Here is a 24,131-nt window from a genome sequence, read left to right on the forward strand (position 1 = left end):
ATTGAATAATTTATATGCAAAAGTCAAATACAAGATGATCAATTCTCATTGAGGTTCAAGAAATTTTTTGGAGTTAATATGACATTAACTTTACCTCAAATGTTACTACTTATTCAAAGATTGTTTGTAAGTGATTTAAAATGACTTAAAATATTTTTGGTAATATTGATTTTGGATTCCAAAGGTACATTAAGTATTTTTTGGAAGAAACATCAGATATATGTTTTTTGCATGAAGCACTTACTGTGTTTTTCTATGATCCACTTGGATTTTTGCTAAGGATTAATTTCAAAAATATTTTCACCAAAAGCATTTTCAGTTATTTTAAAAGCACTTTGACACAATCACTAAATACATTCACAAATAAAGTTCATAAAATAATATTATATCTATATTTATTTTCATGCTTGTTATATTAACACCTCACGTATTGTTGAATACACCATACATACTTACTACACCTTATATTTGCTTTTTCAATTAAAATTTATCTTAATACACCCCATATAATTCCCCATGATACCCTCACACCCTACACTCTCAACATACACTTTGTATTTTCTACACCCCACATTTTCTACATACACTTCACACTCTTCACACCTAGGTGCAAGTGAAAGATCATGGAAGTATCTTTCTTGTTCCAAGATCATGATCTGTGTGCAGAGATACATATGGAGAGAACCAGAAGGTATGTCTAGCTCTTGGGTGCCTACATTGCTTTAATAAACAGCTCACAAGAGACCAATGGAGTAGAACTTATTCGGTATTGTACAAGGTGGTTTAACTGCTAACAGTGCTCATTTGTCACATAATTCAATGGTCCTCCCTGTAAACATTTGAGTTAAACGGAATTCATGTTTGTCTTCTACTCAAGTAGTTAAGAGGTGTTCCTTGAAAGATGAAACTTCAAACAGACAGGGCAATCCAACTGATCAAAGGACATTGAAGGTTTGAATCAAAATGAACCTAATAACACAGCTCGGAAGAATGTAGCAATATATAGTGGTCTTGGACTTGGCTCTCCATCTTCATCTTTGGATAACAGCCCTAAGGAAAGTAAGGAGATGATACCTCCATCTCAAGTGATTGTGGATGACTCTCCCACTAACATTATTCAAGTAAAATATTTTAGTGCAGTTTCTATTGTTGCAAATGAACCTAAAATGATATGTTGCATTGATGGGTGTTGTTTATGTTTTATAACAAGTTATGACGTCCTTCCATGTTCCTGGAGATGCATTGATATCATCACTTCATAACAGTTTTCTTTGCTTAATAAGAAAGTGAGAGCTTTATCAACAAAAACTAGTGCCTTCATCTAAGGGTCATCAAGAATATTCATCTTTTTTCTGAGAGTAGAAGAAGATAAATAATCTTGAGATATATAAGTTAAAATGATTTGGAGTGTACTTAGAATTTTATTTTTTTTAGGGTTGAAATTGTCATTGCATAGTAGGTTAAATAAGTTATCTAGTATTAAATTTAATGTGAGGTGTATTCAATAATATATAAGGTGCTAATAAAAAAAACCCTATTTTATTGATTTTCCATCAATATCCATTACATTGTATGATAACTCAAGAAGGGTGCTTATTGAGATTTTGTATGATAAGATCAATATCTTAGAGGCCCCTACATATTGGATACCATATCAATCAATCGTGATGAACTAAAAAAACATATACCCATCACGTGATATATTTCTGGCATGGACCCTTGAAATTGTATATAGTATGAATTATTTATGGATATCAGTTTTCTATGGTGTGGGAGTGTCACATTATTGGTTTTTGGATCATAGTACTTATTTTTTCTTGTGTGAACATAAGAATTTAAAGCGAATATACAGATTAATCAATAGACGCTAGCAAAATCTCAATACAATATACTAAATCAACACGCGTGGAATTATACATGTACAAGTAGTTAGTCAATTTTTTTTTTATACAACGATATTTGACATTAAAGAGTAGTGAATTTGGCTGTGACTTATAAACCTCAGCATCAAAATGTTTCTCAAATGGAGCAAAAAATAATTATCAGAGAAAGAAGAGTAAAAGTCAATAAAATAAGGCTTATTTTTAGCTACACCTCATGAAACTCCATTTTAATCTCGTTTTACTCCAGTAACTCAAGTGTCACAACTTTACTCCTTGAAACTTAAAATTTGTTTCATTTTGATTTGTGGACTCTCTCTTCTCCCTGAAACTTATAGGTCGTCTCCTAATACATATGTGGGACCCAACACCCAATAAGACTATGTCACATGTGTGAAAAATTGATTATAAATCTTCATTATGCGTTAACATTCAACAATAAGATAATATTAAGTTTAAAAGGAATTGAAGACAAATAAAATAAAAAAGAAATTGACTAACGTAGCGCACCCAAATCAATCCCACATAAGAAATTAACAAATATAAGGTAATGTGGAACGAATTTTGAGTTTTATATAGATGATTTTCGAGTTTTATGACGCAAAATGAGATCAAAATCGAATTTCAAGAGCAAAATAGAGCGAACTTTGAGTTTTAAAAAGTAAAGTGACGACTTTTAAATTACACAAAACAAAGTTAGATTAAAATCGAATTCTAAAAGACGTAACTAAAATTAAGCCATAAAAAAACTCAATGGAGTTTTCATCACGGAAAAAATAAAACTAGTTGAAGTATTCGTCAACTACTATACCATGCTTTGACCAAAAGAAAATAAAAAAAGTCCTATCCCTTGATTAAAACGTTAGGCAGTTCAAGGAATAATGGGACGTGTAAAATACGAGATACCAGCAAAACAATTTTTATAAGAAAAGAAAAAGATTTGTCAATGATTTTAAATAAAAGAGAAATATAATCTCCACGTGGTCTTTGGTTCAAATTCTATTTACTTAAAATAAATAATATGATTACAAGTGGTCGCACGTTGATTTCCCATCTTTTTAAATTATGTTCTTTTGTGGGATAGTCTTTTGCAATTTCCAAGTTGTACTATTTAGGCATCAATATTTTTCTGTTTGCATAATTTTGCAAAATATGTTGAATTCTTGGTCAAATCAACTATTTGAAGTAAATTGATTAGTGTTGGCTCAAGTTTTACCAATTCAAGGCACTAAAAACATAAACATGTTATTCATTTTCCAAGAGTTGGACGATTAAGCTTTGATTGGTTTGACTTGAATATGCATATGGTCTAAAGTTTCTAGTTGGTAGTTATGAATGGATCAAAAAAATGTAACTATGTTATGATGTCACAAATCACACATGTAATAAGCTTGACAGTATAATTAACGTCCTAAATTACAAAATATTAGGTTGGTATTATTTGCTTGCCCTCTTTGTTTTCTTCCGTTAATTTTTTTTACGTTATGTTGATGCACAAAATCGGAGGGGTCTTGAAACAACGTAAATCCGACCGTGAATCTACAAGAAAGTAAAGAACACAGGATGTATAGTGGTTCACCCCAATGTTTGGGCTACGTCCACACTGATGTTGATCGTATTTCTCTGTAACTGTATGTATGGATTACAAGTGTGAGGGGGAGTCCCCCAGAGAAGGAGAGAGTTTGAGAGAGTTTCTCTATTTGTGAGCCTTGTGGCTTTGTATGTGAGGATCAGACATGAGGATTGTGAGGGTGAGGAGGCCGTTTTATAGACTAAGGGTTCCTCCCCGTTTACATTAATCATGGGCTCAATGTCTGGAAGCCCAAGTAACGAGGCCCAATATAATATGGTACCAACAGTAGTCCCCCAAGTTTTCAATCAAGAGAGTTTTTTGGCTGGAGACTTGAAATTTAGTCCATGTGTGGGCCGAAATAACTAGATGTTGTCTAGAACTGATACTCGATATGAGGCGGTGCTCAATGTGAAATGATACTTAACTAGAAGTATCACATGTTGTGAGGCTGTTTGGCTTGTGGCTTATGTTCCCTTGGTTGGCTCAGCTTGTGGTGTTGAAGGTGATGGAGTCCATTTTATATAATAAGGGCACGCTTTTCAATACATAATTGATAGGTTAGAGTTGATGTTAGCGGCGAGGCGGTTGCTCAGCAGACGGCGATACTCTCTAATAATGGTGAGAGATTCCCTTTTATAGAATAAGGGATCGCTCCTCAATACATAAGTGATGGGTTAGGAGTGATGCTGGCGGCGAGCCAGTTGCTCAGCTGGCGGCAATGCTCTCTAATGAAGGTGAGGGAGTCCCTTTTATATAATAAGGGTTTGCTCCTCAATACATAAGTGATGGGCTAAGAGTCTCTCTCTAATGAAGATGAGGAAGTCTCTTTTATAAAATAAGGGTTCGCTCCTCAATACATGAATAATGGGTGCTCTCTAATGAAAGTGATGGAGTCCCTTTTATATAATAAGGGTTCGCTCCTCAGTACATAAATAATGGGCTAAGTCCCCCAAGTATTTTTCATGAAGCCCAGTTGCAGAAGCCCAATATATGGTACATAGTGTAGTTCCTCAAGTCTTCAGTCAATAGAGTATGTTGGCTGGAGACTTCAGATTGAATCCATGTATGGGCTGAAGTGGCGGTTGTTCGGAGACGGTCTTTGTATACCCTGCACTGAAGCTTTGTAGGTGAAGCTTTGAAAGTAAAGCTTTGAAGCTAGAGCTTTTTGTAAATTAAGCTTTTGAAGCTGGAGCTTTGTAAATGAAGTTTTCGAAGCTGATTGACATGAGTGATGCTCATGAATGTTTATGTTGATTGACATGAGTGATGCTCATGAATGTTGACATGAGTGGTGCTCATGAATGTTGACATGAGTGGTGCTCATGAATGTTGACATGAGTGATGCCCATGAATGTTTATGTATGATTGACATGAATGATGCTCATTTATAATTTTGGAGTACTGGACGTACTTTTGATCACCTAGTTAGTGATAATAGCGACAGGCTGCCGAATAATTTTGGAGTATTGGACGTACTTTTGATCACCTAGTTGGTGATAAGAGTGGCATGCTACCGAATAATTTTGGGGTACTGGACGTACTTTTGATCACCTGGTTGGTGATAATAACGGCAGATTGCCGAATAATTTTGAAGTACTGGACGTACTTTTGATCAATTGGTTGGTGACAATATAAGGTGAACCTTAAGTGGAGGGATGGAGGTTGGAGTTTGAAGCCATAGAGCCTGACTCTTTTGGGCATATGGGCCTTCGCCCTCCATATAACATTCCACCCCACTATTTTTGGCTTGCGGACATTTTGCCTTTTTTTTTTGACATGCTGCCTTTTTTCTTTATTTATGATTACAAGATAAGAGGGGCCGCACCACGAACAGTTACAATTCCTTCCTCTTTATTTTTCTTCTTTTGGCAAATGGCAGACAATAATTACATGATATAGCTAGGAATTGTGTGTCCATACCCACTGTCATTTGACTAGGGTGCGATCAAAAGAAATTTTTCAGCTCTTTTGAGGCATAAAGAAAGGCAGCACCGCAATTCCTTCCTCTTTATTTTCTTCCTTTTGGCAGATGACAGACCAGGTATAATTCCTTCCTCTTTATTTTTTTTTCTTTTTTTTTTCTACTTTTGCTTTTCTCTTTTCCACCGCACCTCTTTCTCTGTCTCTGTCTCTGTCTCTGCGCTGCTGTCATGCATGGTGCACACTATCTTTTGCCGTTACTACTTTGTCAGACTCTTAAATTTGCACCTTTTGAGGGCCCATAATTGTACCAACACCACATCTCAGAATACTTGCAGTACATTTCTCCCAAATCCAATGGCAAATCCTTCAGTTCACTTTTCTCGATTCCAGCTTCATAAATGAATTTTTTCAAGGTTTTGGAGAACCCATTGTTTTCCAGGAATTGAGCCACGGTGCGGAGGAGTGGACCCTTTTGGTCGAGACTCAGAGTTTGTGCTCTGTCGGCAGAGCTATTGGGCTTCATGTGCTCCATGTCTCGGTTTGCGAACAGAACTTGGCGAGGCTTGAATGCAAGAAGGGTAGGGTTGATAGTGTCCTCCTGAGTGCTTGTTAGGGATTTGGGCATGCGAGGATTCTGCTCTGAGTAGGTTTATTGGAGAATGATGAGGAGAGAGGTTCTGGGTTTCCGCATATTTGAGACAGGCCCGCCGCAAGAGGCTAGTTCTTGAGTTAAGAAGAGTGGCGGCCACGTGGAGAGAAGTGACCTGAGCATGGCCTCTCCGCCTTGCTAGGCTGAGAGAGTGTTTTAATACCGAAACAGCCTCCACTGTGAGGATCTACTAAGTTGCCCCACCTCTTGAGCGCATCACTTGATCAAAAACTTGAACCCAGCATGTGTTTTCTTCTTCATCTTGAAAAAAAAAACTTTCAGATAAGATAGAGAGAAAGAGAGAAAGAGATCTAAGAATTGTGAAGCTCGTCCGTAGATGTTGTCGTGGCGGGGAGCTGGAACGGAAGGCATGGGTTTTGCAGTGACTGTGCAGGTGTTTGGTTCTTGGGTTTCTGCAAATCCACAGTGGTGAGATGAAAAAATGAATGAGAACCGACATAGCTTTTTGTGTTGTTTCCCACAGACGGCGCCAAATGTTGATGCACAAAACCAGAAGGTCTTGGAACAACATAAATCCGACCATGAATCTATAAGAAAGTAAAGAACACAAGATATATCGTGATTCACCCCAATGTTTGGGCTACGTCCATATTGATGTTGATCGTATTTCTCTGTAACTGTATGTATGGATTACAAGTGTGATGGGGAGTCCCCCAAAGAAAGAGAGAGTTTGAGAGAGTTTCTCTGTTTGTGAGCCTTGTAGCTTTGTATGTGAGGATCAGACTTGAGGATTGTGAGGATGAGGATACCCTTTTATAGACTAATGGCTCCTCCCATTTTACATGAATCATGGGCTCAATGTCTGAAAGCCCAAGTAACTAGGCCCAATATAATATGGTACCAACACGTTATTCAATTTAGCAGTTGTTAATAAGCATGATATGTGACTGTAAGAAAAATAAGACCTAACTGGATAAATGATTCTCATTTTGATAAAGTCCGGATAACCCTCATGAAAAAAATTGAGCCTACAATTGTTTCAAACGTGGGGAGTTTTTGTCAATTCCTGCTTGCATAACGTGTAATAGCTCGTCCCTAATAATTATGATTTTTATAATTTTAATAAGTGAGTTTACAAAAATGCCATTTGAGGCAAAGTGTTGACTTTAGTTGATTGTCGTGTCGTGTCATGTAAGGTTATTTTCTTGGCGTATTCTTGTAGTATTCGTTGCTACGAACGTGTGGGCACAAACGGCGTGTAATTTGGAGTTATAACGAATGAGATATTAACGTTTAAAGTCGAGGGAAAAATTGTAAATTACTATTTTCTATATAAAACTCTAGATTTCTGGAGCCAAATTTGGAGAGCCATGTGTGTGGCCCAGATTAAAGGGAAGAAGGATGGGCGGTGGAGATGAAGTATAAAGAAGAGAAAGGTGGGGCAAGACGCCCAATCAGAAAAGAAGGGAAACAGTAAGTCACCAATAGGGGAGAGAAGAAAGGAGGGGAAATGAGAGAGTGAGAAACATGAGATCATGGATCCCTCACCGGATCCTTGCAACCCGACCTGCGGAACAGTGGAACACTATGGGTTCCGATGATTTTTTCAGGCAAAATTCTTGCGATTTACGTCAATTTATCACCTGAGAACTTCCCAAAAGCCTTCCCCATTCAAAATTACACACAACTTTGACAAGATTTGGTTTGGTTTTGTGGGATAGCATCGGCGGCATCATGGGGAAGATTGGCGAAAATCCGCCATTTCTGAAAGTAACCCTTCGATCATCATCACCATTAGACTTCTCTTGAGTTCATGAGCAAAGCCCAGGAGTTTGTTGAGGCGTTGGAGCAAGTATGGAAGTCGAATCGAATACCACCCTTTATTGGGTTTCCAATGGATTTTAATGAAAATGGGGATTTTCTTGGCAAAATTGGTCTTGGTCACAGGTATAAAAGTTGCTCTACTCACTGAGATCTTTATTTTTGTGAAATTTGGTAATTTTTTGACATAGTTGAATTTTCTGGCAAGTCGGGGCAGGCGACCGCCACCTGTGGCAGCGCGTGGGACGAGATGTCCCTTGACCTTCCTAGGTTAAATTTGAATACCTTGATACCATTTGTAGGTTTGATTAACGAATTTCCGTCATTTGAACCTAGTTTCATTAAGGTCCGCCACCCGATTATTATAGCAGTCGACGATCCGACCGTTGGATCGTCACTAAACTTTGATACATTGTAGTACATAATATTTGAAGATTTTGGAAACTTACGGATCGGGAATATGACGTACAGATCTTCCCAAATAGGATATGTAAGTTAAGTGTTTTATTGACAAGAATTCTGAGATATGGTTTGATAATTGTTCTAGGCGCTGATCGTTTGTGACGCCTCGATGTTTGTACTAGGGAATTGTAGCGCAGACTCCAGGTGAGTGGGCTTTTGGTTTTCAATATATGTATATACGCTTTATGGTTTTCCCATAAAAATTGATTTAAATGATTTTGTGTTTTATATGCCATGTCAAATGCTTTATATTTTGGTATATGCTTTTAGTAGTTGTGTATGTTATTGTTTGATGATGCAGACGCTCAAGTAAGTTCTAGTTGAGTATATATATTGATGATTGTGAGTTGCATTATGATGGTTATACATAGAGGCACTTAGAGCTCATAAACCTGCACCCCGATGTTATTGCTCTCGCCCGTGGCCAGGGCATAGTGCTTCACGTGATGTTCACCTCCTGCACCGCATGCTCATCTTTGATCTAAGTTTGGTGCACAGTCCTGTCGTACAGACCACTATAGGTGGTTTCAACTCGTAGGTGACCCGCGATTATTCGCACAGTCTTCACGTAATCGTAGCACTTGAGCATACTTATTACACCTAGTCATGTCGTACAGACCATATTAGGTGGTTTCAACTCATGTGCAGGAATTGGTTAATGAGCTATAGGTTCAGCCATACAGGTCACGTTAGGTGACTCCGGTTGGCATATCATTTTACATTGATTTATCTCACCTGGTTTACATATTTCCTTGTTGAAATGATATGACATGACATACTTGGTTTTTACTGCCTTTGTGCATTGTTTTTACGTATATACGTAGTATTATTTTCTGAGAAATTATACAGGTTTTACGGTGAGGAGTTATTATTTTTGGAAAAGAGAAATGGTTTTCAAAAAGCTTTGTTTTTGCCCACTCACGTTTTTTCTGTTTTGTGCCATTTCAGGTTCTAGTAGCATAGTTTCTGTATCGATGAGGATTCTTGGCATATCCTAGAATAGTGGCTTCCTAAGATGGTATAATCCTTATCTTACCATATTGTACTTTACTTATGATCTGACATCGCATATGAAATGAATCCATACCCGCTCACCTTACACTCATGTACTTAGGCACTTTTAGGTTTAAATTTATTCACATTTTCCACATCACTATATTGTATGGTTTCGTTACCTTCTAGGTGTCAGCCAACACAACTCGATTCAGAGTCCTAGTGGACATTCCGGGTTGAGGTGTGTCATAACGACTTTTTGTAAAGTCTTAAACATTGTGAATAGAAATATATCAATAACAGTTATCTAAACTACATATTAATAAAACACTCATTGTCAACTAGAACTATTTAAAATTACTAGTTTAACTTTCTAATTAAAATTAAACATGAATAAGTAATATGGGTAGAAATGTAAAAAATAAATTTCTCATTCCCACTTTATCACTCTCTTCCTCTCTCCTTCTACTTCAAAAAAAAAAAAAAAAAAATATTTCAGACCCACTTTGTGTGTGCCCATGCCCCATATGCTAGTTACTTATAAAGAAAGTTATACAATTTAAAGACTCCAATAAAATCAAAGTATTGACTTTTTTTTGTTTATTGAAGACTTTTGAAGCTTTCAAACATTGGGATTACACGTTTCATCTTCAAATCAACCAAACAGTACAAACTTGAGAAATGTAAGGAAGATTTTCGTAAAATGAGATTCTCTACGAATTTTTGTATAATAATTTTTTTTATTTAAATAAATAATATTATCTACCTTAAAAAAAAAAATTTAAACTTAACGTTACAATAAACTAACAATAATAATATTTAAATTCGTCAATATTAATAAAAAAAATATGCCAAGAACATTTAATGATAAATGATCCATATAAAATCTGACTTTCAAAAATCTCCTTAACATTTTATCCCACAAACTTTATTTAACTCCAAACTCTGTCTCCTCCTACTTTCACAGTTTCACCCGTTGTCCTTTTTCTGGTCTGGTCAACCTTGTCCGTAGTTATTTTGCCCATCACGAGAAAATATAATACATATCAGTTTCTAGTTGTCGATGTCCCACACGGCCACGCTGACATTTCCTCCTTCTCTCCCTCCCGATAGATTTTTCATTATCACCGGTATACAAAGTGTTATATTACGTGTTATTATATAAATAATGAAATATATGTGTTAGAAAATTAATAACTTAAAAAATAAAATTTCTCACTACTCTTATTAAAGCACGTGATGTACCATTTGTTTTTCCGTCACAACTAAAAATTTATCCTCTCTTCCCATCCTGGGTCCCAAGCGTGTAGAAAATTGTTTAGTTTATTCAGAAAAAGGTTATTAACACTCTAAAAATCTCATTCTACACTTCTTACTAGTGTATTTTTCTTTTTAAATTTAGAAAGTTTGGAATGTTTACAAAAATTTTGTAGTGTCAATAACAATTCCTTTTAACTAAATCCCATCCCTAAGAAATCTTCAAACCCCTCTCAGCCGTCCGATCTAAATCGTACTTTGACTCTCCCTCCCTCCCTCCGCCTTTTATATGATCCCCATACCCCTCAACACTCAACCGCCCTCACCCCAAATCTCAATTCCTCGCATGTCCTCTTGAGAGACCTCCCAACCTCGCCGGCCGGAGATTCTCGAAACCCAAACGATGGCGGTGGAGCTGATGAACTTCCCGAAGATGGAGGATCAGAAGGCCATACAGGAAGCGGCATCACAAGGATTGCAGAGCATGGAGCACCTGATCCGGTTCCTCTCTCATCAGCAGCAACAGTCAAACAACCAATCGGCCCGCGTCGACTGTACGGACATCACCGATCACACCGTCTCCAAGTTCAAGAAGGTCATCTCCCTCCTCAATCGGACCGGCCACGCCCGGTTCCGACGCGGTCCGGTTCAGCCGGTTCACTTCCCTACTTCTCACCCCTCGTCTTCACAAACACTCAACTTAGCTTCGGCTCTAAATCTTACTCCGACTCCGGCGCCGGCTCCAGTGACTACTCCGGCTATCGTCCCTTCGACTCCGATCGAGTTGAGTTTCGTCCAATCCCAGCCACACAGCATGACGCTCGACTTCACGAGGCCCAACGCCTTCACGTCGAACCCGAAGAGCGCGGAGATTGAGTTCGCGAAGGAGAGCTTCAGTGTCTCGTCGAGCTCGTCATTCATGTCGTCGGCGATCACCGGAGACGGCAGCGTTTCGAACGGGAAGCTCGGATCGTCGATCTTCTTGGCGCCCGCCCCGGCCGTTTCCGGTGCGAAGCCTCCCCTCTCTACGGCGCCGTATAAGAAGAGGTGCCACGAGCACGACCACTCCGACGACACGTCGTGCAAGTTTTCCGGCTCGGGATCTGCTTCCGGCTCCGGCAAGTGCCATTGCTCCAAGAGAAGGTACGTGTAATTCATTACCCGCGCATTTTAGTTTACACTTCCTGTTCCCAGCTAAAATACGCCTCTCGCACGATTACTGAGACGATAGGATTTGGCTGGTTTTTCCATTGTCTCACGAACCACGAGAAAATTAGTTGGACCATCCGAGGAAGCGAGTTGACTCGGACGACTCAACTCGGTTTTATTTAGTGGACCCGGCCCGTATCTGGGGTCAACGGTTTTGGTTGCTGGGCTTTAATGGTCGTAGCACGCGTTGACGCTGATACGTTAAGATGAGCCTGGCGTATTGTTTTTCTCCGCGCGTGGGATTATTTAATTTTGACCGACGACTAAAACCCCCTAAAATATTTTTTATATCCGCAATTTTAATTAATAAATTAATAGTTTTAATTTTTGGTAATTCAGGAAAAATCGGGTGAAGAAAACGATTCGTGTGCCGGCGATAAGTTCAAAAATCGCGGATATTCCAGCGGACGAGTACTCCTGGAGAAAGTACGGTCAGAAGCCGATCAAGGGCTCGCCTTACCCAAGGTACTTAATTTAAATCCCAGCCGTTGATTTGTAATCAAAATGAAAAATCGTGAGGTGATATATGATCGGACGGTGAGAATTGAATCCGACGTTTGCTTAATTGTTTTTGTTGAACAGGGGATATTACAAGTGCAGTACGGTAAGGGGGTGCCCGGCGAGGAAACACGTGGAGCGCGCTCCGGATGATCCGGCGATGCTGATCGTAACGTACGAAGGGGAGCACCGGCACGCGCCGGAGAACGTGGGGTTGGTGTCTGAGTCGACGTGAGTGAAAGTGGGTAGAAAGAAAAGAAAAGTGGGTAGAAAGATGGATTTGTTCCAGCAGTTTGAAGTAGTTGAGAGGAAGGTGGTGGAACTGGAATGGATGTAAATTTTTATTTTTATTTTTAAATCTTGTAGTTTAATTAAGTGGATAATGGGAAACAAATTGAGGGAAGAATCTCAATCTGTCTCAGCGGTGTTTAATTTAACTAATTTGACTTCTTTCCAAATTATTTAATTAATTTTATTGTATTTCATTAGGTGGGAAACTGGAAATAATATTTATTTTATTGGTTAATTACACTAATATTTCTTGAGGTTGAAGTTTAACGAGTTTTTACAAATCTTTTTTTACATTTAAAACATTACGCTAACATTTTTTCAAATTTTAATTCCTTTTATACAACGTTTTAGTAAAGTATATGCTCCTAAATTTATTAATTTATTCTTATTAATTACTGGAAACTAATTAAAAAACTTTATAATTATATATAAAGATTATAAAACACTAAACACTTAAAATATAATAATACGGAAGCGATCCAAACATCAACCCGAGGGTTTTGATATTGTAGTTTTAATTTTACTTTTGATTCATCGGGGCCGTCTCAAGACGATGAAGCTCTTGAGTTTGTGGTCCTCGTTTTTCATTTGAGCTGTCGTATTTTAATTTATGAAATGAAAGTAAAAAAAGTTGATACGTAATTAGGGGGAATCATGGTGACTTAATTGATATGGGGGACAGTTGGCGTTACAAGTCAAAAGCTCCCCCTACCTTCCAATGAAATTTTATTTTTGTGGGAGGTAGGCATGAAGGCACTAGACTTTCGGAATATGTAGAAGTATATGATGTGTTATTCAAGATTCATTTATTCCTTGATGTTCACCGTTTGAAATCATAGTTTGCTTTTTCCTTGATTGAGTTAGTACACAATGACGACTACATTGCCACGTAGTGTTAATGGATTGGTTTTTTTGCCTCTAGCGACTTTTCTGATCGGTTTGGTTTGAGCGATATTATCTTGGTTGTTTAGAGTTGAATGCAAAATTTTACCGTTCAACTATTTGAATCGTAAACTCATTAAATTCTGCTTGGACGCAGTGACTTGCCCTTGCCCACCACAAAGAGTTCAAGAAAGAAGTTTTGGATGACGAATCAGAGTAAAGTAAAGAGAGAGTTAAAGTTCATAATCACAAGTATATTCAGTTTGATTTCGTATAAGTGTTTAACCCTAATTTCAAAGGGACCAAATTGGCAACCGAATTGCCAAAGGTGGTTTGGTTTGGTTTCATAAACAAATTAATTTTGCCATGTGAAATATCAACCTAAATCATCTAATTGTTGCGATTGATTGATTGATTTTTTTTCGCGTTTTATTCAAAGGAAAACTAATGAAAATTGCTTGAAAACTTTGAGTTTTAATGATAAGGACAAAATAAAGGGTAAAGTGAATAGTACCATGATTGACTTTTTAGTGTAAAAATATGGTTTTTCGTTAAAGTGAACAGTATCGGGTGCTTTTCATTAAAGTTCCATTTATTCAATCTTTTGTCCACCCTAGGAGGTTTGAAGAGGCCATTTGAGAAGAATAGTGTCTATTTTTATTGACGATGGGTTAAATAGAAGTTGAAGCTTGTTACTGAAGCTGGGCTATATTCATGCTGGAAAAATAGCTGCACCGCAGACTACCAAATGGATGAAGATTAAGAAACATCTTGGGCATCATTTGGACTTAATCTAAATTAACATGAAAGGTGTCTTCTCAAGACGATGAGTAATGAAAGTTTGAAGCGAGGGTTAAACGGTGCGATTGTAACTTTGAAAATTGCAAGGGTGGATTGCCTGTGGTGAATAAGGCATTTATTTTCGACCTACTACACCTCAGGTTCAAACGTTCTCTCTCTCTTTCAAGTAGATTAGAATAGTAATAACGCAAGTAATTAAAAAAATAAAAATTACTGAGAAAATGTTTTTGAGGATGAGCTGATTCTGGATTCATGCCAATGGTGGAGCTTTTATTGCTTATATGTACTGAAATGAATGGTTTCTCCTATATATTTTCTTATATAATAATTAAATGTGGATCTTGAAACACAAAATCGAGTGGCTGAAGAAGCTGTCATATGAGCCCAGCCTTCTAACATGTGCTTGTAATTAAGCAAAGTATTAAAGTAATTAGTTGTATACAGGATTAAGTCAAGATGGTGAGAGATTTATTATCATCTCATACTAAACCCGAGCTCTCGGATAAGTACTAGTATGGCACACCTATCTTTGATAGGTGCATAGCAAACACAATTGTTGCTTAGATTAACAAAAAAAAAACAGTGTTTAAGCTTTTGCTAAATACGTTTAAGAACAAGTACATATATGATATACCCCGATTTTTTTTAAGTATTTAAGAAAGAACCTTGAAGGTGTAGAAGTAAATGTTGGAGCAATATTAGAAAATATGAAAGATAACAATATAATTAAATGATAATAATCATAAAGAAATTAATAACATCAATTATATATGAGATTAATATAAACAACTAGATAGAAAGTTAGAAAAACTAACAAACTCGGAATTTGACACACGAAATATAAGAGAAACAAAGTGGAGAAATCATATTTCTCAAAAGTAAAAACTAACTCTAATTTTCTCTCTTTCATGATGTTAAATAAAACTGAAGGCATTGATTGACGAAGATATGCATACATACCTCCTTTAGATGGCACCATTTAAAGTCCATACTCGATGTGACGCCACTTTGTATAAGATGGCACCCACTTAATGACAAATACGGTTTGATACAAACGGTTAAAGTATTTTTCATTCAAATATTGAATTAAATATTATAATTATTAATATTATAATATATAAATTCCAACAGTAAATGCTCGTAACAGTTTGAATTATACAACTTTTGTATCAATCAATTGCAACCATGCATTTCACCTTCAATTATACGGAAAAGGATACTCGCCCGATCATTTTTCTAGGAATTATATGATCGTGACCGTTTATCGTGTATCATACGGTCAGTTTTCGTTAAGTATCATATATATTTAATTTTAAATTTTAAATTTTGAAATGATTTTTAACCGCATGATATACCATGAATAGTCACAGTCATGATATTCCTAGGATCCAAAAAAAAAGAATCCGACGCGAATCTTTTTCCCAATTGTTCATCTATGTATCAATCAATCGCTACAAGAAAGTCAAAAATATTAGGTTGAGGACTTGATAGGTCAAGTCTATGCCTTGAAGACAACTTCTAGCTACACAAGTACAAGCAGCAATCCTTGACTGCGTCCTCATTTCTTACATTATAAATTGACCAGAGGTCAGTTTTTCATGCCTCAAAACGAAACTCACTACCCAATTTCACAACCCACTTCTCAGAAACTCTAATACCGGTTACCCCAAACAATTGGAAGCGATCGATCGTTGCCAATTCAACATACTCATTCTTCGTCCTCGAAGAAACACAATTGGAGGTACGTACCAGATCAAATTTTGTAACACATGTTGTGTTTTAACTAAACAGTAGATACGTGGTAGGGATATAGTTCAAACTCAAGTCTTTTCTCGAACTTGGGAGCTCAAAATATGGGAGTGTTGGCTGTGAGATTGATCTTAGCATATACAATTTTGAATGCATTTCTCTGCTGCTTGGAAGGAAATGAGAGAGATCGGCTTGCCTTACTAGCCATCAAAGCTCAAATAAAGCAAGACCCTCATCAAGTGTTGAGTTCTTGGAACGAATCCGTTCACTTTTGCAAGTGGTACGGTGTAACTTGCAGTCCAAGACATCGTGAGAGCGTCACCGTGCTCAACTTAGGGTCCCAAAACCTGGAGGGTTCCATATCTCCACACATTGGAAACCTGAGCTTCCTAAGGGAACTCCGCCTCGGAAACAATAGCTTTACACATCAAATCCCTGCTGAAATCGGGCGGTTGCGTAGGTTGCAAGTATTACTTCTGTACAACAACACACTCAGTGGCCCTATTCCGACCAACATATCCAATTGCTTCAACCTCGTCACTATTCATTTTGGTTACAACAACTTAGTGAGTAAAATTCCCTCAGAAATCGGCTCATTGTCCAAGCTTCAAACACTAGTTTTAGAGTTTAATTGCTTAACCGGAGAGATCCCTCCTTCCTTGGGAAACCCTTCTGCTCTTGAGATGCTTGCTGCATATAATAACAGCTTGTCCGGAAGCATCCCTAGTTCTTTAGGCCAATTGAAAAAATTAACCTTCTTTTCGTTGGATTTGAATCGATTGTCTGGCATGATCCCTCCTTCCATCTACAACCTCTCTAATATTGTTACGTTTTCTGTGTCGATAAACCAAATTCAAGGGAGTCTTCCCTCAAACTTGGGAATAACTCTTCCCAATCTCTAAAACTTTCACATTTTTACAAACCAATTTACCGGAGCAATTCCCATGTCAATATCCAACATCACAAGTCTGGCCAGATTCATTGTTGCAGAGAACCATCTATCCGGGCCAGTTTCGAGTTTGCGAAACCTTCATAACCTCCAACACTTCGCCATTAACCAAAACAATCTTGGAAGTCGTGGTTACGGTGACTTGAGTTTTATCTCAGACTTGATAAATGCCACAGAGTTAGGGCACTTGTTTTTAGGCACCAACAATTTTGGTGGGACTCTTCCCTCATCAATTTCCAATCTCACAACAAAGCTTCAAATGTTTGGGGTGCAAGAAAACCAACTAAATGGAAACATTCCATTCGGGTTTGGGAACCTGATCAGCTTGGAAGCATTGAGTTTGAGGAATAACCACTTCACAGGTAACATCCCCATTGACATTGGAAAGTTATCTAGTCTAGGGTTATTGGCTCTTGGGCGCAACGAATTATCCGGCAGCATTCCTTCCTCTCTAGGAAATTTAACCATGTTAACCACGCTCCAATTGCAAGGGAATAACCTTAATGGCAGCATCCCTCGGAGCCTAGGGGAATGCCGTCGGCTGGTCCAATTGAATCTTTCCCGGAATAACCTTGACGGTGTGAGACCTGATCAAGTTCTTGGCCTCCCTTCCTTGTCCAAATATTTAAACTTGTCTAAAAACCGCTTTTTTGGTTCCCTTCCCATGGAAGTTGGAAAGTTGAAAAGTCTAGGTGTGCTGGATGTTTCTGATAACATGCTATCCGGAGAACTTCCTAGCACTCTTGGTAGTTGTTTGGGTTTAGAAGTCCTACACTTGCAAGGTAACTACTTCAATGAGACAATACCTTCATCTATGGTTTCACTGAGAGGAGTACAAGATTTAGACCTTTCTCGCAACAATTTCTCGGGTGAAATTCCACAGTTTTTAGAAAGATTTGACTTCCTGAGGAATTTGAACCTGTCTTTCAATGATTTTTGGGGAGCGGTACCAACTCAAGGTGTTTTTAAGAATGCAAGTGCAAGTTCAGTTGTCGGAAACGCCAATCTCTGCGGCGGTGTTGCTGATTTCCATCTGCCCAAGTGCATCTTGAAAAAGTCCCAAGGGGAGAGGACTGTCTTTGAGATTGAAATTAGTACTCTCCATAGTCCCTGTCTTTATAGGAATAGCTATGGTGTTGTTCTTTCTAACTCTCCGTCTGTTAAGGAAGAGAAGCAAAAAAATTGCATTACCGAGCACCAACTTGACGAACTCTATTTTGCAAGTGTCATATAGTACCCTCCTCAAAGCTACCGATGGGTTTTCTTCAACGAATCTGATTGGTTCAGGTAGCTTTGGATCTGTGTACAAAGGAACTCTTGATGCTGCTGACGGATCACCTCAGCTTGTCGCCGTGAAGGTGTTTGACATGTTACACCAAGGAGCTTCTAAGAGCTTTCTAGCCGAATGTGAGGCACTAAAAAATATTAGGCATCGGAATCTTGTCAAGATTATAACAGCATGTTCAAGTGTTGATTTTCACGGTCATGATTTCAAGGCTTTGGTTTACGAGTTCATGGGCAATGGAAACTTGGATGAGTGGTTGCATCCAACTTCTGGAACACAAGAGGGTACACACTGTTTGTACCATACTTGACCAATCCCAAAACTACCGAGCACCGGCCAACGCTATACTGTCAAGGACCCAGAAGAGTTCCCCTCCGACCAGGAGGCCAATCACCACTCGACACGTGTCAAGATTAGAAGCCAATCAGAGCGCAGCACGTGTCAACATCAAGAACCAATCATAACATGACACATGTCAATGTGACAAAGCTACAAGTTTTTCTATAAATAGGGGTCATTCCCCCACAATATTGCCTAATGCCATTTTGTGTTAAATCATTCACAAGAACTCACTAAATTGAGAGCTTGATCCTTTGTACTTGTGTAAGCCCTTCACTACTAATAAGAACTCATTTACTCCGTGGACGTAGCCAATCTGGGTGAACCACGTACATCTTGTGTTTGCTTCTCTGTCTCTATTCATTTACGTACTTATCCTCACTAGTGACTGAAGCAACCAAGCAACCAAGCGAAGGTCACAAAACCTGACACTTTCTGTTGTTCCAAGACCTCCGATTTTGTGCATCAACATTTGGCGCCGTCTGTGGGAAGCGACACTTATTCCTACTCTCTTCAGCTGTGTCAAGCTGGTTTCTATCATTCGTACACTTTCTTTTGACCAGGCATCCCTCTCCAACATGGGAAGCGAAGGAAGCCACAGCACACAGAATGACACCCCCCTTGCACATAGTGCGAAACAACGAAAGAAGGAAGGAAAACGAGTTCTTCTTCAAGCTAAAGTCGATGAGTTGGAAGCTCAGAACAACAAGATAGCAATAAGGAATGAGGTCCTCCAGGAGCAATATGAGAAGCTCTTCGGGACACTCCACGAAGCTAGGCAAGCTCAGACACGCGAGCTTGTTGCCCCCGTGGAGGTCAACCATCAACTGGGTGCCCTCCAACATGGAGGGTCACATGCATTCGACATAGATATCCCTGATAGGGAACAGATTACCCCTCGACTTGATAATCAACATGAGGCTTCTCTTAACCCAGTTGCTTCGACCCGAACCATGAGAAGTGGAGGGAGACACCTCTTTACTGAAGGGGCAGAAGGATCGAAAGCAGTCTTTCGCGATTGTCGGGATTTCCTGAAGCAACGTCGAGAGAATTCCATCCATATAAGCTCAAAGATTAATGACCCAAGGATTTCTGAGAGACTCGGTCCCCTGCCACGGCCCAAGCCGGCCACCAATTTGGGGAAGGGGCAACAAGTCCCAGAGAGACATGAGGGTACAGGGGACTCAGAGGTGTTCCGACAGACATACCCTGGAAGCCAGTACAGCGAGTCCAGGGAAAAATCACATGCCCTTGATCAAACCTTCCTAATTCCAAGAGGAGATGGAGATTTACGAAAGAAAGCTCCAGTGACACATAACTCCGCTCAGGACCCCCTTGTCCTACAACTTCTTGAGGAAGTAAACAAGTTGAAGGCTGAACGTCAGGCTGAAATACCTGACTGGAACCAACCCAGGCCTGGCCCTCTTACAAGGAGGATCCTCAACACCCCCCTTCAAGCAAAGACAAAGCAAAAGCTTGGCTTGCAACTTTATACTGGAAAAGAGGACCCGATTGAGCACCTTAACCTCTTTGAGTCCACCATGGCATACCGGATGCACACCGACGAAGAGCGATGTCTTCTCTTCCCCTCCACCCTCTCTGGTGGAGCTCTAAATTGGTATTGTCGTCTTACACCTGAGACGGTAGACTCATTTGAGGAATTGAGGAAACTATTTGTTTCCCAACACATTTTCCAAACCGATCGCTTGCACTCTGCAGATGACTTGTACACTATCCGCCAGAAGCCAGACGAGTCATTACGTATGTATGCTGGCCGCTTCAGCCATGAATACTCCCGGTGTGCCGAGGCAGATGACAAGACTGCCCTCAAAGCCTTCACGGCAGGCCTACGTGATTGTTTCTTTAAATACATGATCAATGCCAATACTTGGAAGACTTACTCTGAGGTGATGGCGCAGGCTTATAACCATGCCTCCGCCGAGGCAAAGACATATCAGGGGAAACCCCCTACAACCATCCTTTATCAACAAGTGGGAGGTGGAAGCCAGACTCACCTAAATGAGAAGACCTCGACTTCCCAAACAGCAGTGGCACCTCCCCATGCCTTGCATAATGCTTCACCGAATCAACAGACATATCAATTTCAAGGCAAGAGGAAGGATTTCCATCCTCACCACTCTTCTTTCAGTAAAAAGAGTAAGGGACACTATCCCGATAACCAAGGGTATCGCCACAATAACGCTCGCCCCCAGGCAGTCAATGCAGTGGGTCAAACTCGCGTCAAGATACCCCCTACCCCAAGGTATGAGACATACACGCCCTTGAATGCCACATGCGCGGCCATTTACCCCAGCATAGCTCACCTGATACCAAAACCAAAGCCGAGGCACCCAGATTACACGCCCCCGAATAACGCGGGCACGTTTTGTTGCTACCATGAGCATAACGGCCATGATAGCGAGAAATGTATCATCCTCCGTGATCGTATTGAAGCTTTGGCACGAGAAGGAAAAATTGATCAATTCCTTCTTCACCCTCAAAGGGATAACCGTAACCAACGCCAGGTGAATGTCATATATTCCATAAGCGGCGGCACACCCATATCTGAATCTTCCAATAGGGCCATGAAAAACAGTGAACGAATTCTGAGGCCTGGTCACCAAGTGTTTCACGTGGAAGACATCAGGGGAGGGAAGTATCAAAAGCCTAACTGGGATCCGATATGTTTCTACCCTGAGGAAGAAAGAGGCATCATCTACCCTCATAACGACCCATTGATCGTGGAGGCTCACATAGCCAACTTTGATGTTCGACGAATCCTCGTAGACACAGGGGCTTCGGTCAATATCATGTTTGCCGAAGCTTTCAGGGCACTCAGTGTAGCTGAACACTTGCTCGATCGCTCGATTTCTCCTCTGATAAGCTTCTCCGGTGATATCGTGCAACCCTTAGGGAGCATACATTTACCCTTTACTATTGGTACAGGCCCTTACACGGCTACCATTACCACTAACTTCCTAGTGGTTGACTGCCCAACGGCATACAATGTCATATTTGGGCGCACAGGCATCAATGATCTCAAGGCTATGGTATCCACGCATATGCTGTTGATGAAATTTCCAACCCCCCATGGCAACGGCTACATCAGAGGAGATCAGCTTAGTGCACGATCATGTTACAACACTTCAGTTAAGCAACAACACTTGCCCGGACCCAAGGAAACCCTGTCTGTACATGACCAAGTCACAAAGACCAGCCTAGATGAAGCGAACTTGGATCTTCCTGATAGCAACAATCAACCCGATGATCCTCGAGATGACTCTTTCACCCAGCAAGCCCAACCTGCTGAAGAGTTGGAGAAGGTACCTATCTCAAGAGATTATCCAGATCGCATGGTGAAGATTGGCACCACATTGTCACCACCCCTTCGGTTAGCATTGATATCTTTTTTGAAAGAGAACACTGAAGTCTTCGCCTGGTCATACGAGGACATGCCAGGCATCTCTCCCGATGTCATCTGTCATCGTTTGAGTATTGACCCCAAGATCAAGCCGGTGAGACAGAAGCGAAGATCTTATGATGCTGAACGATACGAGGCAATGAAAGCAGAAGTTGAAAAACTCAAAGGCATAGGCTTTGTCCGCGAAGTCAATTACCCGACATGGGTAGCAAATGTGGTCCTTGTTAAGAAAAATCCGACCAAAGAAAGTCTTTTGCTTCAAAAGGTCTTGTGGAGAATGTGTGTTGACTACACCGACCTAAACAAAGGGTGTCCGAAAGATAGCTTCCCTCTTCCTCTTATTGACAGACTTATAGACTCTACGGCCGGGTGTGAACTCCTGAGCTTCATGGATGCTTACTCAGGATACAACCAAATCCTCATGAACCCTTCGGATCAAGAACACACAGCCTTCACTACCGACAGAGGACTATACTGCTACAAAGTCATGCCTTTCGGCCTAAAGAATGCAGGAGCGACTTATCAGAGACTAGTCAACTCAATGTTCACCGAGCAGATTGGGAAGAGCATGGAAGTTTACGTTGATGATATGTTAGTCAAGAGCAAACATGCTGACCAACACATCACCAACCTATATGAAACTTTCACTATTTTGAAGAGGTATCGAATGAGGTTAAACCCCAACAAATGTGCCTTCGGCGTAGGCTCTGGCAAATTCTTAGGTTTCATGATTAGCCAACGAGGCATTGAAGCTAATCCCGAGAAGATCAAAGCAATCCTCGACATGAAGGAACCGGTAACTTCAAAGGACATCCAGAGCCTTACTGGCAAGGTGGCAGCCTTAACCAGGTTCATTTCTAAGGCCACAGACAAATGTGCTCCCTTTTTTAAAGCACTTAAGGGAAGTAGGAAGTACATTACATGGACTGATGAATGTGCCGAGGCATTCAAAAACCTCAAGGAGTACATGAGTAAAGCCCATCTACTCTCCAAGCCCGAGGTAGGAGACATTCTCATTATCTACCTATCGGTATCAGCTTCAGCCGTAAGTTCCGTTCTCATTCGAAAGGATGGGAATATTGAGCGACCTGTCTACTACGCTAGCAAAGCCTTACAAGATGCGGAGACACGGTACTCTAACATTGAGAAATTGGCTCTGGCATTGGTCATGTCTGCTCGAAAACTCCGCCCTTACTTCCAAGCGCACTCCATCATCGTGCTTACCAATTATCCTCTTCGACAGATACTCCAAAGTCCTGACACTTCAGGGCGAATGATCAAATGGGCAATAGCGTTGGGTGAGTTTGACATCTCCTACCAACCAAAGCCAGCTGAGAAGGGCCAAGCAGTGGCAGACTTCATTGCCGACTTCACATATCCGGTTGACATTGCTTCTACACCTGAAGCAGTGGCTTCATTACCCCCGGAAGCTCAGAAGATAGAACCAACAACCCCAGCATGGAGTCTGTATGTTGATGGCTCATCCAACCAACAGGGCTGTGGAGCGGGACTAGTCTTGACTACGCCCGACAAAGTAGCAATGGAGTATGCTCTTCGTTTCAAATTCAAGGCATCAAACAATGAGGCCGAGTATGAAGCCCTTCTAGCAGGATTACGTTTGGCCAAACACCTCGGGGTTAAACAAATTGATATTTTCAGTGACTCCCAATTAGTGGTCAACCAGGTTACCAACAACTTTGATGCTAAGGACAGCTCCATGGCAGCATATCTTGCGCAAACACAACTTTTGCTCAAGCACTTCCACTACCAGATCACCCAAGTTCCTCGAGCGGCAAACAGTCATGCAGACGCCCTGGCTCGCCTCGCCTCGGCTGTGGAAGACAAGATTGGAAGAAAAATTCATGTCGAACTGTTGGCAACACCAAGCACCATGGCCGCAGAAGTATGCAACTTACAACAGGGGGATAGTTGGATCACCCCGATCTATAATTTCCTTGCTCATGGCACCCTCCCAAATGATAAAGTCCAGGCTAAGCAAATTCGATACAAGTCTACCCGCTACCTGATCATCAATGATCAACTCTATAAGCGAGGTTTTAGCCTGCCATACTTAAGGTGTCTTACGCCTGCCGAGGCGGAAATCGTCCTTCGGGAAATACATGAGGGAGTCTGTGGAGATCATGCTGGATCTCGGTCCCTAGCACACAAGACTTTTCGCCAAGGATAT

General features: G+C 40.2%; 2 protein-coding genes across 2 annotated transcripts; both read left to right on the forward strand.

Annotated features, from left to right (window-relative positions):
- Nucleotides 1-10,814: 10,814 nt before the first annotated feature.
- Nucleotides 10,815-12,755, forward strand: LOC126604299 (probable WRKY transcription factor 17). The gene is made up of 3 exons (XM_050271499.1): nt 10,815-11,662; nt 12,068-12,193; nt 12,311-12,755. Exons 1-3 carry the CDS (start codon nt 10,923-10,925, stop codon nt 12,459-12,461), a joined length of 1,017 nt encoding a protein of 338 aa, XP_050127456.1. The 5' UTR covers nt 10,815-10,922; the 3' UTR covers nt 12,462-12,755.
- Nucleotides 12,756-16,893: 4,138 nt separating this feature from the next.
- Nucleotides 16,894-18,493, forward strand: LOC126601593 (putative receptor-like protein kinase At3g47110). Its single transcript, XM_050268320.1, has 2 exons — nt 16,894-17,992; nt 18,186-18,493. Exons 1-2 carry the CDS (start codon nt 16,894-16,896, stop codon nt 18,491-18,493), a joined length of 1,407 nt encoding a protein of 468 aa, XP_050124277.1.
- Nucleotides 18,494-24,131: the final 5,638 nt, after the last annotated feature.

The sequence above is a fragment of the Malus sylvestris genome, chromosome 15, assembly GCF_916048215.2.
Source record: "Malus sylvestris chromosome 15, drMalSylv7.2, whole genome shotgun sequence".
Lineage (NCBI taxonomy): Eukaryota > Viridiplantae > Streptophyta > Magnoliopsida > Rosales > Rosaceae > Malus > Malus sylvestris.

What these genes read in the sequence shown, in the direction of transcription:
- LOC126604299 (XM_050271499.1), top strand. Translation starts at nt 10,923, where the DNA reads ATGGCGGTGGAGCTGATGAACTTCCCGAAGATGGAGGATCAGAAGGCC. An exon ending in TGCCATTGCTCCAAGAGAAG is followed by an intron (nt 11,663 to 12,067) that starts GTACGTGTAATT and finishes TTGGTAATTCAG; the next exon opens with GAAAAATCGGGTGAAGAAAA. An exon ending in AAGGGCTCGCCTTACCCAAG is followed by an intron (nt 12,194 to 12,310) that starts GTACTTAATTTA and finishes TTTGTTGAACAG; the next exon opens with GGGATATTACAAGTGCAGTA.
- LOC126601593 (XM_050268320.1), top strand. Translation starts at nt 16,894, where the DNA reads ATGTCAATATCCAACATCACAAGTCTGGCCAGATTCATTGTTGCAGAG. An exon ending in TGTCTTTGAGATTGAAATTA is followed by an intron (nt 17,993 to 18,185) that starts GTACTCTCCATA and finishes TGATTGGTTCAG; the next exon opens with GTAGCTTTGGATCTGTGTAC.